Source organism: Taurulus bubalis (genome assembly GCF_910589615.1).
Source record: "Taurulus bubalis genome assembly, chromosome: 11".
NCBI lineage: Eukaryota > Metazoa > Chordata > Actinopteri > Perciformes > Cottidae > Taurulus > Taurulus bubalis.
This window is the reverse complement of record NC_136599.1, coordinates 18,477,334-18,496,486: the sequence shown is the minus strand read 5'-3', so window position 1 is coordinate 18,496,486 and position 19,153 is coordinate 18,477,334. Positions and strand designations below refer to the sequence as shown.

At 39.5% G+C, this 19,153-nt stretch overlaps 2 protein-coding genes across 2 annotated transcripts in view; both read right to left on the bottom strand.

Annotated features, from left to right (window-relative positions):
• Positions 1-1,007: 1,007 nt before the first annotated feature.
• espn (espin) overlaps positions 1,008-19,153 on the bottom strand; it is a gene marked incomplete at both ends in the record, with an annotated part of 35,740 nt that continues 17,594 nt past the window's right edge. Inside the window, 6 exons of the mRNA XM_079225768.1 lie at positions 1,008-1,155; positions 2,854-2,865; positions 3,393-3,472; positions 11,196-11,573; positions 12,358-12,503; positions 16,935-17,175. Of these exons, the coding sequence (XP_079081894.1) occupies positions 1,008-1,155; positions 2,854-2,865; positions 3,393-3,472; positions 11,196-11,573; positions 12,358-12,503; positions 16,935-17,175 (1,005 nt within the window). The remainder of the gene's footprint in view (positions 1,156-2,853; positions 2,866-3,392; positions 3,473-11,195; positions 11,574-12,357; positions 12,504-16,934; positions 17,176-19,153) is intronic.
• LOC306743829 (espin-like protein) lies at positions 6,749-8,812 on the bottom strand (the record flags this gene model as incomplete). The annotated part of the gene is made up of 1 exon (XM_079226393.1): positions 6,749-8,812. One exon carries the CDS (start codon positions 8,810-8,812, stop codon positions 6,749-6,751), a length of 2,064 nt encoding a protein of 687 aa, XP_079082519.1.

Sequence of the window (19,153 nt, the reverse complement as noted above, 5' to 3'; positions counted from 1 at the left end):
ACATTGTTTGCCTTTTGTTTTTCGCTGAAATTCCAGGTGTCCTGGGTTCAATTGTGCTTAATAATACACAACAACATGCTCGATTCACATTATGCAACACATCCACGCAACAATTCACATTCATAATCACAATAGCTTAACATTTAGGTCACATATAGAACAATTTAAATTGGTTAATTTTTCCAGTGATATTTTGTCAAATTAAATTTGCACAGCTACATAATCTTTACATTATTTAAAATATCATATATACCGGTACCAATATTCCAAATCCACGGAGAAATGACAACACACTTATCTAAAGAAACAGAGTTAGTTTGAGCAGTATTAGGGTTACAACTCTGGCAGTAAAATGAAATCATTTAGAAAGTGCTTCTATGAGCTTGATGAAAAAATCCCATGACTAAGAATGTAAGATTATAAAGATATGATATTGTCTACATATAGGGTGCCTTAGCTGCTTCCAGGTTTATTAAGCATTTGCCAAGTATGTCCACACCACCTTCAGATGACACACATGTAATATAGCTACTTTTCCCATGGCAAAATGCTCACAAGTAGCTCCTTTCAATCTATCACACACCTCTTTGTTTGAGTAACTCTTCTACGGGAAATAGCTGAGATTGATTAAGAGGAAAGCGAATATAGATACTACAGATAACCTTAATTCAGTTAAGGACACATGCATTTATAGCAAGTGTCTTAAGCGAGGAGAATCAGCGCATGCCATAGTTATTGTTAGCACTAAAAGACCAAGAGTTTGTGTAAATGGGGCTTTCAGGGGAGGCATTATGCCACCCACGCTGAGCCTCAAAGCCGATGTGGACAGCAGCAACTGGTCGGCATGGTCCTGTGTTTCTGGAGGTCGAAGACAGGGTGCAGAGGGAACAAGCTCTTCCCCGCTGTCCAGTGTACAGTGCAGGGCGGAGGATCGGGGATGGGAGGTGTTCAGTGAAGGCCTTGGGGTGGGTGTGTGAGGGTGGGGATTGGAGGGGAGACGGCCCAGTTCACTGTTTGGCTACATCCCCTTTCTTCAGAATGATCTGTCGCTGCCAGGGGGCCAGCTTGGTCTCGTCGTAACCCAGCTTCCGTAGTCGCTCCAGCTCCGTCTTCTCCTCCATATCTTTCACCTGTTTGGCCTTTTGCTCCACTTGTCTAGATGTATCCATGAAGAAAGGTGGACAAAGGGAGAGAAAAAAAAATAAAAGTTAGAATTGTAATGGAAGCTTTCATGAGGTTTTCTTCAAAAGAGAATTTGTTCTAAGAAACAATCTCACATTAAACCAGTTTATATATTACAATATAGATACAATTAGTACTTTAGTTTACCTCTCTAGTGTGTCTCTTAGCCATGCATCTGGTTCTTAGTGTTTGGACACCAACATTTAAGTAAAAAACTTGGAGCATTAACATGCTACATTGATTTACTCCCATTCAACCAGAAGAGCATTAAGGTCAAGCACTGATGTTGAGTGATAGAGTCTGGCTCCTAGTTGGTGGTGGGGTTGAGGTCAGTGCTCCCTGCTGGTCAGTCTAGTTCTTTAAAACCAACCTGGGAACTGGAAACACAATGGACATGCGCAGGAGCACTGTCATGGTGAAACTGGAGAGCGCCTTAGTCACTTGGTTCGGCTTAAATAACGCTGCATTAAGATGCCTTTTCACTGGAACCAGAGGACAAATCCCTCAGCATAAAACGTGCGTTGTGCTGTGTGTGGTGGAATAGGGTCTCCACATACTTTTGGCAATACAGTGTATTCCATACACAGTACAATTGTGAAGGGAAATTCTTCTGTACATAGCTCCAGAAAACATATGATAACCAGAAGCCAACATATAATATATGCATAAGCTACACATGGCTTTTCATGGCAGAAGTGTCCCAGGAAGCCATAACAGAGAGCCAGCATGCACCAGGAGACTGGGACCAACTCACCTGAATGGAATGCAGCCATTTTGTAATCTTATCAATTAAGCAACATGTGCTTTTCTTGCTCAGAGTTGCCAAAATGTCTGCTGTGACAAATGTGTAATTGAGTGCTGAGGTCAGCAGGGTGAAGAAAACTCAAAAATAAAATCGTGAAATTACATCACTCCCATGTGGGAATAATTAGGAAAACGCTTAACATTGTAGTGGCAGTTAACTGAACCCGTAACACCGAGCCTAAGTAACAATCAGCTATGCTAAGTTAACTGCCCTAACGTTCTAAAACACGGCAACGATAGCTACATATTTTCTATTCGTAGATTTTAGACAACACTCATAGACATACGTATCTGCCATTACTTATTCCACAATGCGACCTACAGTAAGAGTGTTTTAAGGCCCCAGTGTGGTGGTGTAGGACTTTGAGCTAGTTTACAGCGTTAGCATGAGCCTAGCCATAGTGCCTGTTAGCTCATCTGTGAGAGCAAATAGATATAACTTTGAGGCCTTAGCATTATAGTTGTTATCTTTATTATTCTATGTACATTTTAATGTAAGAAAACACGGGTTAATTTTGTCAGTAAGAAAAGCAGGCCAAACATGACAATAAAGGGACGTTAGCCTTTAACGTTACAACAAAAAAAGTCATACGTTTTATGACTAACGTTAAGATAACGGCTTCATCCTAACAATTTTTTCTAACAAGTTTTATCATACGCTTAGCTCGTCTATAGTGTTTGGCTGTTACTATAGATAAGTACACAGGCTTTATCACCACACCATGACATAATGTGACCATTTGTAGCAACTAAGATTTGATTTAAAATGTATTGTCTCTAGTACAGTTATAAAAGTATGGAAACTTGTTCTCTCATCATCAAGATTAATATAAATATTACTGTGTGGAATAAATAATGTTTTCTTACCTTTTTTGTTCCCTGTCACATCAGGAGGACATAAGCACAAGAAGGAAAGATGTAAATATTTTAAACGGCAACACAAAGTTATTCAATGAGTCAAAGCAAGTAGGACATTATTATAAGGCCGACCAATGACAAAACCAAACGGGGAATGTTATACAATCAACATAAGTGGAGATGACTGTAATGGAACACGTACCTATTCAATAAATAAGAAATATCTCTCTAAAAAGATCAACAAAATGTTTCATACAATACTAGAGACAGATGAAGACTGGAGCACATACCTTTATAGACGATTGTAACAGGACAAATTTGTCATCTTTTCTTCCAGACGTCTCACGTTCTTTCATTTCATAATCAAACCATCTTGAGATAAATGCCATCTAATACCGTAGGCCAAACCTACATGGCCCAGCCAAAACACTTTAGTTTAGGTTTAACACTTAGAACCCAGTGGTGGTACCCTATATATTTAAAAATCTCATCCTTATCTAAATAGACACTGGCCACCTTTCTTAAGGAAAACTTTGCTTGTTACTCACCTCTCTTCGTCCATTTTCTTCTTCATCATGTCTCTTCTCCAGGCCGGCATCGATGCCAGGCGTGTAGCCTCCTCCTCAATCTGTCGAGGGACAGAGGGGTCAGGGGAGAGACAGAGATACGGGCCCATGCCAGTCAGTAAATAATTTGATTATAACAGCTGAAATTATTAGAACAATACAAATAACCGAAAACACAATTTAATTGATGTTAAATGCAATAAACCGTCTCCCAAAGTTATGTATTGCATCAAACAAATCACATGTGTAAAACAAAGTCATTAAACACTAGATTTTAAATACTTACATCAATTTGTGTTGTGCAGTAAAATGGCTTTTCCATGGACTTACTCTGCAAAGTTATTCACTCAATAAACCTGCTTACTGAAACTTGAGTTACCTAGGGTTTCAAGGTGGTTGTAATACTTAAAGAAATTATGTCAAGGGCTTTGAAAACCTCAATCAAAGATGGTATTGAAGTGCTTCATGCTTGCAGTCTCGCATAAAGCCTCTCTATATGCTGGAGAGAGCAGGAATACACCTGCATAGAAAAACTGTAATGAAACGTTAGCTCAACTTATTAGTCCAGCATACACATTCTCAAATGTCAAACCTTTGACAAATGGCCTTTATGGAAGTGCGTATATAGAGCATATAGCGTACTGTGTAAACAGATGTATGTATTCATGACAGCAAATAGAGCACACACACTCTCACTCTCACACACACACACACACACACACACACACACACACACACACACACACACACACACACACACACACAATAGATTCTTTTCTCCTATTTCTGTAAAATGAGATAAAGCCTTTTAAATGGACAGGACACTGTTTTACAGGACATTTTCGCAGATGGCGAATACAAATGGTAACTGGATCCTTTTCTCTCTTTCAGGCTGTAATCAGAGACGGAGTGGGGGGAGAGAAAGAGTGCAGCAATCTTGGATTTCTCATCTTCACCTGACAAGATAGATTACCCTTTTGCATTCCTCTGACTGAAGCATTTCACTTGCCCTGGAAAACATTATCCCACGTAAGATTATATACACAATTAATGTTTAATGATTCCCCCGGGAATTACAGAGAGAGAGAAAAAAAAAATCTAAAGAAAAATTTGCTGATTTTCTATGAAGAAATGTGATGGTAATTATTAAAATGGTCAATTGTGGGTTGTATTGCTACTGGAACAACTTTAATGACTACGGTTCATCGTTAAAGATGTACTTGTGTTTGGTTCTTACAAATGGGTCATTACACCATTCAATACCAGCTATGTTGTATGATCAGCAGGAAAGGAACATGCACAAATAATTAGAGTATGCAGTATTGCAGTGTTTAGTTAGTACATACCAAGTGGAAGTAGTTTATCAGTGACTTTTTTAACTTCTAAGCTCAGCAATGTTACTGTTATGCACTGGCCATTTAACTTGCATTTAATCAGTCACATTAACATTAAGATCATGAGTGAAATCAACTGCCAAACGGAGGATGTCTTTTAGCGGTAACTACAGCACTGAATGGAGACCAGATGAATGTGGAGAAAACATGCAAACTCCATACAAGATTGGAACCCGTCCTGTTAGAAATGAAGTTCTGTTGTCAGCCTACATACCCAATGGAACTCAAAAAGGTTATTCGTTTTTGTGGCAGGTTCATGTCTTTGTCTGTGCCAACAAACTAAATCTGTGTGAGCCAGAGGGTGTAGCCAATACATTGCAATAGCCTGGCAAGCATCTATTACGATCAATAATAGATGCAATATAAATTGTTGTTGAGTTGTTGGTTTCCTTTGAAACCAACAACTTTTACCTCACACTCTATGCTGTGCAGTTTACATTCACCAAATCTTAACAAAATACTGTACATAAATACAAATCTATGTATAGGCCATTAAGTTTACCAGCTGACCGGCTTCCTTGGACTGTGAGTTGATGAAGATTCACTGTAAACTCCTTATGGCTCCTGTAAGCCACAGATAGCATGACAGCGGGGGGTGCTAAGAGGGTTATTTGAAGGTAATCTTGATGCAACTGAAGAGACGCTATGAGAATAGGGTGGTTCTTCACTGAGGCAAGTCTGGCAGCGAGGACTACGCAATCGTTGTTAGACAATGGCTCTTTCATTGGTGCATATCAGTGTGATTATGTGAAAGCTATTAATTTGGCCTGGATCTGTATTCAGACAATTTACATATTATGTTGGCCATGTTTGTCGGTTGAGTAACCGCAAGTAGAATGTTTTAGGAAAGAACTACTGAAGTCATGTAATCACAAAAATGTTGAAACTTTATTTCTAACAGGAATGTAGAAACCAAATATTAAAGGATTACAAATTTAAATTATGGAAAGCTTGAACAGATCTCTCAACAACACTCAAATTATAAACAGAGTAAAAAAAAAATGAAGGAACAGACAATTACAATCCTTGATGTGATGTTAAAATTAGTAGATAATAGCTTTGTCAAGTGAAGGCTTTGATTTGTTGACATAAATTTGCATTTCTTTGTAATTTTGAGTTGTTAATTACTAATGAAAAAGCTCAGATATGTTTCTTCAAGCCTTGCGTTTACCATTCCTGTTAATCTTTGTTGTCTATACTGGCACACATTGTACAAACAAAACCACACAGTCTCAGGCTTAAAAACAAGGGCCATTTGTGAAACACAAAGTAACCATAAACTCTTGCAAACCCACTAAAGACCTTGTTTCATTGCCTTTAATTTCAAACAACAAAGATCCCTTAAAATCCTTTTAATGTGTTTCCCCCTACTGGGTATCAAGAATGAATGTATTAGTTTTATCAAACTGTCAGTACTTTATTTCTAGTGACTGTCGAACCAGATACTCTCTGGAGTTCGATTTTGAAGTGAATCCATTGTCTTTCTGAGATACTGAATCACTGAATATCCAAAGTGTGCAGCGTTTTATCAGTTATGTCCTTCATTACAAAGATGTTTTGAACAAACACACTACAAGACTTTTATGGCAAATCTTTAGAAGTAGTAGTGTGCCGTCAGTCAATCATAATAGATTTAAAAAAAGCTCTTGGTTCAACACAACTCTAAAATAAATGGTTGTCGCGAATTTGTTATTGCATGCTTTTCTTTTCATCAACTTCAGCATATACAAAAGGTAAAGTCAGTACAGCTAAGTGGATGCTCTTTGCTTTTCTGCAGTTAAGTCCCTTATGTGATGTGGCCTAGAAGCGAACACACCAGATTAGTTACCTTTCTAAGCATACTCCACTTTGCAGGTTAGTTTACCTGATCCTGCTCTTTCTGCATTTCCTCTCTGATTATACAGGTAAACTGGCCTTTTAGTGAACCCTGAGTCCACATATTTGTTAGATATCAAAAAGCTCAGCTTCCTTCTCTTTCCAAAAAGCAAAGCTTCGGTCAATGTATCTGATGATCTCCTCATTGCTGAACTCTTTTAGCTCATAGATGACTTTAATTGAGTCTTCATTATGTTCATCCCCGCGTGAAGGTTTATCAACATCTGGTTCCTCTAAGATTTTAACAGTAAGAGGTGGAACATCTTTCACTGGATCCGATCCTGGGCTTTCTGTTGTATCCTGCAGTTTTTCAACTTTTGCTATTGCAGTGTGTTGTTCAGTTGCGGTTGTCACGCTCTGCATACGGTCCTGCGCCGCACTTTTTCCATTAGAAACGACCGCCTCATTTGATGATATCTGCTCACTGTTTTTTAAATCCCCCTGAGTATTTTCCTTCAATGAATTCTGCATGGTTCCCTGCACCACACACCGGCCATTGCCAGATTTGACATCAGGTGCAGCAGGTGATGATGGTTGAGAAACATTTGATTTTGAGGCTGGTGGGGAAGGTTGTGGTGATGGTGGAGCAGGATGGGTGTGTGGTGGAGGAGGTGGAGGATGAGATGGCGGGGGAGGGAGTGACTCCTGAATAATGGACATGTCAGGAGACATGGAATGTAGAGAAGCTGTCATCACACCTCCCCCATCATTTGAGTCTCCAAAATACTTGAGTTTTATGTCTTCAAAACCATCTGCCCAGTCTCGCTTCCCTCTCTCTATTTTCTCCATGACCTCCTTGTGAAACTGCCTTATGACCTCCCATTTATGGCTGCCAAGACGGTCAAACATCTCATAGCACAAGAGATGGCGGAATTTGCGCTCACTGCGAGACATGTTCATTTCCAACAACTGGAAGTATCCAAGCATGAAGAGGTCAAGGGTTAGGCTTTCATAACTCACAGGAGAGCCGTTGATGTGTGGCAAGAAGTGCTCTGGCCAGTAGATCATCTGGGCACGACTCAACCTGCGGATCTGGCGTGTGGGCACTTGACTCATAATTATTCTCCAGTGGCCTATCAGATTCCCTACAACCTGCTTCGACTTCATGAAAAGTAGGAGTTTATCGTCTTCGCTCTGCATCTCCCCTCCAATCTGTGCACTAAATTGGTTGTAGTCCTCCCAGCCCACGTCTAAATGACTTCCTCTCCTACCAGTATGTTTAGTCCGGAAAGTTTCAGAGATGGTATACTTCCGCCAGTGTTCAAGGAACAGGAAGACAATTCGTTCTTTCCTCATTTCAATGCATTCCTGGACATAGCTTAGATCTGTCTGAACCTCCAAGCTTCTTGTTAGTTGACCATTATTTAAAATGGGATCTGCAGAAATAACCTGATTGAAGTGTTCAATGTTAGTTGGAGCCAATACCTCCGCATATGTCTTAGGAGCATGAGATGCGATAATAACTGGCTCTTCAACAAGTGGTAAGACTGATTCTTCCACTAACGGTAAATATCCATTGGTATGGGACTGAGGGACCTCAGTAGAGGAACGAGGGACATCATCCTCACGAATTGTCTCTGGACGATAACTAGACTGACTTACCACAGGGAGAGACCTTTTGCGCTTGTACACCCTACTTGCATTATCTGTAGACTGCTCATTCTGAATTTCATAATTGGCCTTGAGGTTTTTCACTGAAACTCCACACTGCTTTATCTCATTCTCTACATCTTCTCTTGTTGAGAAAGACTGAGATCGTCCAATAAAGCCAGTGCCAACGGATTCTAGTTCAGATTGAACTGCGCTCACGTTCCTTCCGTCTTCTTGAGAATATCCAGGACATATTAGATCCAATATGTCTATCTCTTTCCCCCCCAGGGTGGCCAGAAGAATGGCCATACTCTTGAGCAGGGTAGAAATCTTGCTGCACCAGGCTGGAAGATCTTCAGCTTGGCCATGTACCTGCTTTGGATTGACTGAGAAGTGCCCTTGATTGAGGGCAGCAGAAACTGGAAGGAGCTGGTGAAGCTCCCGCTCCAGTTCTTCCAGCTCCTTCTCAACTTCTGAAACCTTGTGCATGACTTGCAGGTTCTCAATTTGCTTCTCAATAAGGTTTAGGTCATCCTCTGTCATCAGTTCCCCAAATGGGCCCAAAATGGCATTGTGGATAGGGGAGTAGTGCCATTCCTGAGGCTGGTAGTGTCCACTTGCCGCAAACTAAATCGAAGGTCAAAAGAGACCAACAGAAAAGAACAAAGGGAAGGAGGGGGGATTCCTTCAGCTCAAAGTTCCTGGTGTGAACACACGCTTCAGTTCAAATCCATCTCGACACACATGATTTACATGGATTAAGTGGTGCAATGGCACTGCCTCATTACAAGCACAGGACTTTTAATTTTGAGTCAAAGAGAACAGAGAAAGCTTTGTCCTTTGTGTGTGTGTGTGTATATATATATATATATATATATATATATATATGTATATATATATACATATATATATATATATATATTGCTGAACTCTCCCATTGTCAGTTTTTATAGTCTTGGTTAGTTAACTATACAAGTGCTGAATATTCTGCTTTTACTGCCATCCAGCAGTTACGTTTTTCATGTGTCTGCATCCCAAATATGTTGTAACACTGCACTGTAGTACAATGTTACATCACTGCTGGCACTAATGCAACAGATAGACACACTTCAGTCCACACCCAACAGTGCTAGAAAACCACACTGGGTGTGGTTGGAGGTGCAGCAGAGTTGAAACTGTCAACCTGAAGAGGTTAGTGCAACAAACGTATCATGATCTTCCGAAAGAAAGAAAACAAAAAATAGTATTTAGTGTTCTCGTTATTATTACTGGTGGACCTGTAGTGTGAATGGGCTTGGCATCACACCACTGAATCAGCATGTAACAACTTGGAGCCACAAAACTCCATCATCAAACACCAGCCCACACTGAGAATCCAAAGTGTGTTAATGTTGTGATGGGCATTGTAGTCAAGTATTTAATTCACTGCACCCAAAAGAGTCTCTTTGCTAACAATAAAGACTGTAAATATGGAAAAAGAAACATGCATAGAGATGAATCAAGAAACAAAGACATTTTAAAATTAGTACGTATATGGATGACTACATGTAGTAGTACATGTTAGGTCCAATGTTGTTTCATACAATTAGTGATAAATTATTGTTTGTATGTTTTTTTTTATCACTAAAATACTCTATCTTCAGCTGAGTTTTCTACTTTTAGGCCTGACAGACACTTAGAGATTCCAAAGAAGCCACTGCACGTCAATAGATCATCACTGCCACTAAAGGACACATTTCTACCTGCTCGTTCATTTAAGAGGATGAGAAAACAATGAATGAATAATCAGTCCAATTTGATCATTCCAATCACTTCTTGTATTACAAAAGGACTAACGAGTCTTCAGATTGCTAAAGGTATGAATTACTAATTATTATCTTGTCTAAATAATATTACTAATAATATTAACACACTGCATTGACCACGGGATTACTAGATGGCATTGGGCTTCATTAACCAATCATTCTTGAAAATAAGTATATAAATATGTATATAATGAGTGGAAACTGACACGTGTTGCAGGCTTCAAATAGTTGTACGTTGACCTGACAGGCAACCCTTTTACTACCAGGTTTACGAAAACAAAATAAAATTTCCAAACGTTTCATACAAAAAAAAAAAAATCCTCAGTTTTGTGTTTATCGCTTTATCATTAAACTTTTTATTTTTTTTATTTGCAGAGTGCACAACACATTTTACAACTATGCATTTCATGTCCTTTAATGGAGATTGGCATAGGGTTTACGTATGATAATTAGGTTCAACTGGCACATGCCTTAACTTCACGAGGACAATGGGATTCATCCTTATACGTACATCGGTACAAACAATTATTCGGTTTAACATGTCTTGAATCTAATGTGGAATTTTCTTAAGAACAAATTTAAGAACAAATTTAAGATATTGGCGAAAGCCAAATAATCAAATTTAGAAGCTTTATTGTGAAACAAGTTCAGTGTGCTGACTGAAACCTTTGTGAAACCCTTAGGCCATTTTATTTGGTCTCAAGGTAAGTGTAAGGCAGGTAAAGACAATTATATTGTAAAAAAGTCCCTCACTGGGTATTATTTGACAGTACAACAAAAACACTCTATCACACTACCAGAAAAGCAAAGATGCTAAATGAAGGTGTAGTCTCAACTCCCATTGGCTGTTTTACCTCTAACTGTTTCATTGACAAGTCAAAAAGACAGCAAACCACATGACATGCATGAATACTAAAGTTACATTCATACAAACTCATTGTTCAAAATCACAAAAAGAATCAATCAAATCCAAGCACCAGCTATCCCCTTTGTGTTGTGAATTATTTCAAACGGATCCATATATAATAAAGAGCATTTCAAATTTACCAGACCACAAATGGGATAGCTACGACACAAAACAACTTCTAGATCGTTCCACAGCCATGCAACATCATGCCTACCTTGCGCTTGTGCTCCTCCTCCTCCTGCATCTTGACCTGAAGCTTTCGTACCATCACCTGTCTCTTCCATTCAGGGATCGCTTTTCCCTGTTCGTCATGAGTGGGCACTAGCGCTTCCGCATCGGCAAGGCTCATCTTCCGCCCCGACTCTGCTCCGCCACTGTTCCCATTGATAACAGCATTGGAGGACAGCTGCTCGTAGCTCGCAGAGGTCGACATGGTCCTGGCAGATCCAGAACCAGTAGGGCTGGGGCTGGGACTGGGACTGGGACTAGGGGTGGTGGGTGGTGAGGTGACAGACGTATCAGATGGTGGAGGGGAAGACGGCTTGGCTGGTGGGCTACATGGACGGGTCTCTGGTGGGGATGCAGTGGTTTCCTAGACAAGAAACAACACCAATGGACAGGAAAACATGGGCTGTGACAAGACTGATAATCATTGGATTAAAAAAAACAGTAACCAGTCTCTTATTTACGTCCTTAGAAATAATTAGGCATTCTTGTAAAAGGTTAATGTATCACACAATGACAAATTTCTTCCAGATTTGGACATATTCTTCTAGTTAGCCTTTACCTAAAGTAGCTTAAGTGTAACTCATATGATGTATAACCATGTTGACTCCGACTCGTTCAGTATAAATGATTACGCTATTATGTGTATTAAGTTATTAATACACATAAGCCCATGACATTTCTAATTAGAATGAAGTATGTATAGTACTATAGTTCCCATGATTGAGGGGATATATCTGTTGAGTTTAGAGAGCTTCTGTGTCCCCTCGACAACATTGTGCATAGTTTCCAAATGTATCAAACTTGGCAATTAATAAATTTGTATCAATTGCATTGATATTATTATGAAGGAAGAGGTTCACTGGTGGACAGTGATGTAGCGGTGTGTCACCGGCAAGTCCCGGAATACCAAGATTAATCCCCCCTTTGATGGGTTTGGGATAATCTTGCTTAATTTCTGTCATTTTTTCTGATTAATTTAAGTCAGTCTGTCTTTGCATTGGTATTTGGTTTAAATGGAAAGACAAAGTGGCATGAAATGCACAAGTGATTGATAACCCTGTGGCCGAATTTCTATAACGCGCAATTCCATATTTGTCAGTGACTGTTCCATAAAAGTCTCATCTAGTTGTGGAGGGCTGTGAACCTACATTGTTGCCTGTTGGTCCGCTGCTGGAAAAGACAGTGGTGTAGCCTTTACTGTGAGGTGTTGGCTTGAGGCTCCTCCCGGCTTTGATCTCTGCCAGCAGCTCCGAGTTGTCGCCAGTGGGGGACATCATGTTGAAAGATTTTGTGCCTGCGGACAAAAGGATGGAGCAGAAAAGTGAAACCCAGTAGAAAGAAAGACAGGGAGAAAGAAACGGAGAGAGCGAGAGAGATACGCTGGAGAAGAGGGAGAGAGAGAACGGTTGGGTGGCATTTCAGTGTTAAATATTTCATCCGATCAGGCAGGTAACAATGCTGCCCTCGAGCATGTTACACGGTGCCGGGAGGTCATTATGGTACTGAGCCTGTCTCTCAAGGATAAGCCAGCCTTTGGGCTCAGGGTTTGCTTTAGACATGTATCTCTGACACACAATTTGGATTTATCAAATGGCTTCCCAGCTCCCAAACTCCCTGAAATACATTTAAAAGACATTGCATGTGAACCAGTGATAATTCAACACATTAGGCAACTGTTGCATCAGTCAGCAGTTGCTGTTAGCTGGGATTAGATGAGGCGAAGCAATTCCAAATTATTTCACTACAGTGAACCCAAATAGAGGAGGCACACAATCTCTTTCAGTGTCACCTGACACACACAGCTAAACTACTGCTGAACTTTTAACTTTAAAAAAAGTAGGTTTCCATGAGCCCTAATCTACTTATAGTGAACAATAAAACAAATTCAGGTTGACTTCCAAGTACGACCTCTATTGAAACTGTTAATACAGAGGAATTTAATTTTCATTGTTTAAGGACAGACGGAAGAAAGAGAGAAAGAAAGAAAGAAAGAAAATTGAATTTCAATCAGGAAATTTTACTGTAGCTTAAATATGAGACCACATTTGTATTATACATAATGATGTTTTTCTAAAACATCAATATTTCAAAATGGTAAGCAGTTAACAGTGTTAAAGGAAAGTACCAAAATATGGGACAATAACAAAGAAGATATTATTTTGTTTTAACAAACATTTAAGATGGAGCTTGAAATTTCTCTGATCAAGAGTGATAATGTAACTTACAACCAACTATTACAGAAGCTATACATAATTATTTGTAATCATTTACATTTCACATATATTGGCCAAAACATCAGGAGCCAACAGCTACCTCACCTGTTTTAGTGAAAGTAAACCTCCAATTAATTGAATATCCTTAGTCCCTCATTGATTGATCTCACTCATTTTGTATCAGGGGAATGGAAAAAGTCCTCCTGTAAAAAATGTTCCTTGTTGAGGCGACCACAAAGGTCTAGCTGGACACAAAGCCTCGCTAGGCTGCCACCCTCCTCGCTCTCCCTCTCCCCCTCTCTCTCTCTTGGGGAGGAGAGAGCAGTATTCTATTAAAGACCCATCATCACAGTTGGGGGAAATCTAAAGGAATCACCAGTAACTAGAAGTGACAGCGAGCCAGTGGCAAGCCGGCCAGGAATTAACACGCATGCACACGCACACATGACGGATACAGTTAGATAGGCACACACAGACGCACGCAGACACACAGTCACCCTTCAATCCCTAGTGTGTTAGTCCACCTTATCAGACCAATCCTTACTGCAGCAAACCTGACGCACAAATCAATGATATACACATTCTAGACAAGTGTACAGTCTCACATTTACTGAATTACAGAGAAATAAAGAGGCTGCCAGGTGCAATGAGTTTCACCAAACTCTTCTAAAACTATTTATTACTTAAATGTAACTGGATCTGTCACAAATAAAGTATGATTTATTTTTTTGGCAATATAAGCAGCATACCTTCATCCATTTTCCCCTGACAAATCTTCATCGCAGAGCTCCAGAAACACCTGATTATCCACAATCAGATGGATTTCAAGGCTAAAACGTTACTGTGGACTGAAGTTGATGTACACATATCTGTTTGAACACACCGTAGTGTGTGTTAGCTCAATTCTGTTTCGCCTCAGGGGTGTGGACTCAACAGGTCTGCCAGAGTAAATGTAAGGAGGGTGGAGCTGTGACAGGTAGGGAACAATTGACAAATAGCCTTTCATGATGGACATGCCAGCACAAAAGGTTTCCTGCTCTGGTTTAGAAAAGTCAAGCTGCTAAATCTGTTAACAGCTGCACTATCGCAAAGCACTTCAGATAGAGATGTGTCCTGTGATATAAAAAGAAAGATCCTCTCCATTTGGTTAATCAATAGAAAACAATAGGGAACTTCTAACAATCTACAATGTTGCAGCAGCTTTTTTAATCAGCCCCCTGGTTTATTGCCATCTGAGCTGTAAATTCATCTTGAGCTCTCTGTGTTGGTGACTTTTCATTTTATTACCACTTAACTGCCTGTTTATTACCTGATTAACGCTGAAGCACAAATCTTGCCATTAGTGAGCACACACTGCTCTTTAGCTGAAAGTATTTTATTGGTGTCCTACCATTAGGCGGCAGGTGGAGCATAAATACATGACACAATTGAATATTTGGTGAACAAAGCGTAAAGATAAAATACAACAAAAAGGTGCCTAAATGGAACAATTAATCGTTTACAGCTTAATTGATGTTGCTGTTTACTACTGGTTTATAAAAAACAGTAGTGTATATTCCCCTAAGAGCTGCTTTTCAGCTACACACAAAGCTGAAACCGTATTATGCTGTAAATGACCTTTCACTTCTACCTTTGTTTTAAAAATGAGCGTCCTCACATGCTGTGTCCATGACAAATATGCTTCACAAAATACATACTTTTTATCTGTACCCTATGTACTGTTTTATTAATTATAAGATGAGGTTATTGGAAAAATAATTTGGTATACTCAAACTATAAACTCAAACCACAGTACACATGATAGTAAGTTATTCTATTTCTCTTCACTGTATTGAGATGATAAAAATTTGCCCAAATATAAAAGCTTAATGATTCAATTAATTACCTACAAGATTTGGTGGTGTTTTTCTAAAAAAGAGTTACTCCTTACGACGTCAGCCAACACCCCAGTCAATCAGATGGGGTGTTGATATATTTCTGAATTGGTTAAGAGTGGATATAAGCCCGTTTACATAGATCTTCTGTTTATTATGAACAAAAGCCTTTTTCTCCTGTGAGAAATGAAAGTACATAATTTCCTTGAAAATTGATGTCATGGTTGTTTTTTTTTCATGATTATTTGACGATGATTGTTGAGAACAACTATCTTTTGCTTTGATAAACTGGATACACAGGTTAAATTGCTGTTAATATTTATATGAAAAACTCAAGGTTATGATAATTGGAGATTCGATGTGCACGATGAGTGAACTGATTTAGTTGAAAGACTTACTTACTCTTCATCAGTCTTTGTGCCCCTCCCTCTGCCTGAGTAGCAGACATACCCCCGCCTTGACACCGCAGCATTGAGGACAGACCATGGCAGGGAAAAAAGTGGAAGACCCAAAACAAACAAAAACAGACAGAAAACAGGTGGAGATGGAGCAGATGAAAGAAGGAACATGGAAACAGAAATGTACGTGAAGGGGTTAATGGGAAGAAAAATGCTATATTAGCAGAATAATTGTTTTGGCTTGCCAATTAAGAAAATTAGCAGGATTAATGTATAATTAATACAGAAAGAGAAAAACAACTAGGTTGTTGGTATGTTGTATCTTGTTACTCTTCATGTCACCGCTGTTTGATGTCTGAACCGCTGTTGCATGCCCAGCCAACTCAGATAACTCTCTCCATTTTTAGCTTCACTATGTTATGTGAATTCTTTGATACGATAGTGCAATGTGCTTCATTTTCTTTATTGATTTTACTGCACCGTCTATTTTATTATAGTTTATTTTATTATGCTTTCTTACCTGTTTTAATGTTTGTCCCCTGTTATGGTCACTTTGATTTATGTTTTGTTTAGTTTTTCTCGACCCTGTACACCACTTTGTGACTGTAATAATTACTTACTTACTACCAAGTGTGTTAATTGTTATATAATAAATTACTTCTTTTTGTATTGTGGTTGATAACTAATTAGTAAAATATATCTCAGGCATCCATTGTGATACATTTTAATAGTAAGTTATTTGATCTTAAACATTTAACAGGAATGAGACATTATATTAGGCATAATCAAATTCGGCAACATTTACATTTTCAAAGCTTGTTATCTGAAATTCTGTATTTTGGTGAAAGACTGACACACATAACCTCACAGTGAGGACTAGCTGTATCCAGGGCAGCACAAGGCACTTAAGGAAATGGATGAACACTAAACCAGTTCTTAAGGTAATGTTAGCCCGACATCATTCATTTATAATCCTTTATTTCGGATGCTTGGGTCAGACTCAAATAATTGTTACCCAGTCAGATAATAATTACTTCAGTTTGACCAAAGCAGAAAGTTGCTTTCTATAAATAATTGTACGATGATGTGAAGAAGTATACATTTCGCCAGAAAATACATCCATTAGCTTTTTATGTTTGAAGAACTTTTAACAAATGTTTAGTGCTAGGGGGGACAAAAGTAGCAGATGAAGGGAGATGAAAAATGAAAGGATCGAGAAAGAGGGGGAAAAAGCACTCACTTCCTGATGAGGAAGATAGACGTCGCTGGTTGGAGGAGGTGCTACTGGCAGAGTGATTCTGGGTGGTTGCCGTCTCCGGGGGCAATGGAGGAGGCGGAGGTGGTGTCGGTGTCTGATTAGTTGCAGGAAGAGGAGGCGGAGGTGGAGGAGGAGGAGGTGGGGGCGCCGCCGATTCCTCTGTGGAGCCATTCTCTGAGCTGTGGGCGGGGCTGTCGGTAGGCTCCTCCAATAACATGGAGCCCTGATCGGGGAAGAGGGCGGGATTAGTCATATTTATCTTCCTTTAACTTTTTCCTGGCACCCACATTGTTATATCACTCTGTAAACCAATATTTGATGACTGATAACAGGGATGTGACGGAGTGATATTAAAATCCAAAATACATTTTCGCCTTCAATTTTTTTTTAGATATTTGCATTACATTTGCCAGCTGTTATATTTCTAAAACATGTGAAATAATGAAAAAAAAGCCTAATCAAAATACCTTTATTTAAATTAATGAAAAAATAAACCAAAATACTTTGTATTAATTAAACAATCAATTAAACACAAAAAGCCTAAATGAAATGGAGAGGAAAAAAAAACCTAAACAAAATACCTTTTATTAAATTTATGAAAAATAAACCAAAACATTTTTTCTTAATTAAACAATCAATTAAACACAAACCGGTGGCAGTGAATTTGGTTCCCCTGCTTGTATAGGCATGCCACATGAAACTCCCGCTGGGCTGAACGAGCATTACATTCTTTCATAGAGTGACAGATGTATGCAGCCCTATTAGATGTGTCCTCCCTCTGCTTCCTGCCATCTTTAATCAACTCAGGAAGACATAACACCCTGTTGCTAATATGACCTAACCTCAAGGGGAAACTCAGTGGGAAGACGCCATCTGTTACTGCAAGTGATAGTGCTTAAGCCCCCACCCCCAGCATGCATGCGTCTGACACGCTCTGGAAGCGTGCCATAACTCTGCTGGGGGCAAGTTAATGGGCCGTGACATTTAACTCGACCCCTCCTCCCCTCCCTCCTTAGTTCTTCGGACGCGTGCTGATCATTGTTGCCCCCTTTACTTTTCAAACCCCCCAGAGAGTTGAGGGGAGGGCGTTGTCCAGATGGGTCGTGGCGGCACGCGCCGTTGCTCCCATTGATTAGCCAGTCCATCTGCTAGGGGCCCTCTGAGACCAGGAGAGGCCCCACTGAGACCGTAATTGGCTCAATGTGGATTGTACTCCGTATCATCCAGCGTTCCCCCACTACTGATACCCTTGAGATTATAGGAACAGCTCTCCAGGGACATTGATGAGTCTAACAGACTCTATTCATTCAGCTGCCTGTACAGGTATGTGGCAGCAAACAGATGATTTATCACTTACACTAGTCACTAGAAGCCTTGTCAAAATGTTTAATTCATAATTCAATAGCATTTCCAAATAAACATGACACGGTGCTTTAATCACAGCATTTGTGCTGATCAGGAAATCAAACCTAAAGGATTAAATTAACCTTTTATTTTAATGTGATACCACAGACTGTTGTTTGTAGGTTAAAATAACTTGCATTCATGAATACAAATAGCTTGTGACATACTTATGATTTGTTTCTGTCACTAAAATAACCACATGCATAAAACATTCTTGGCCATAGAAACAAATGTGAGTTGAAAAACGTGATTCAGTGGTATTGATGGCTGTCATTGATGTGGGGTTGTTCTGAGTTTGTTCTTTTGTAAGTCATTGACAGTTTACACAACAGGGTGGAGACTCAAGAGGCAATGGAAATGAGGGAGACATTTGCATCAGCTGGCAAACAAAAGCTCAGGTGGACACAAGACAATGTAATATGCTGAGTTGCACAATGCACAGGCAAATAGTGCAGTCACATAATGCCAACACACCATCACTCGGCTCAACCTCACCTTTAATAGGACCGTATAAGCAGCCCACAGCACGAAGAGTACAACCAGGACAAAGTACATGAACCTTTTACAAACCCTGTACCAGCATTAGAGTTACAGCCAATATACTATTGTTTTGAATACTGCAAAATACAAACATGGAATGTATGCTAAATTACATGGCAATATGTTTGAATTTATCTTAAAATTCACTTATTATAATATTTAACATTGTGTAAAATGAGCTGCTTCCCCGATGAACACAGATGTACCACATTTAAAGGACATGACAAAACATGACAGGATGTTTGTGAGGTAACTTG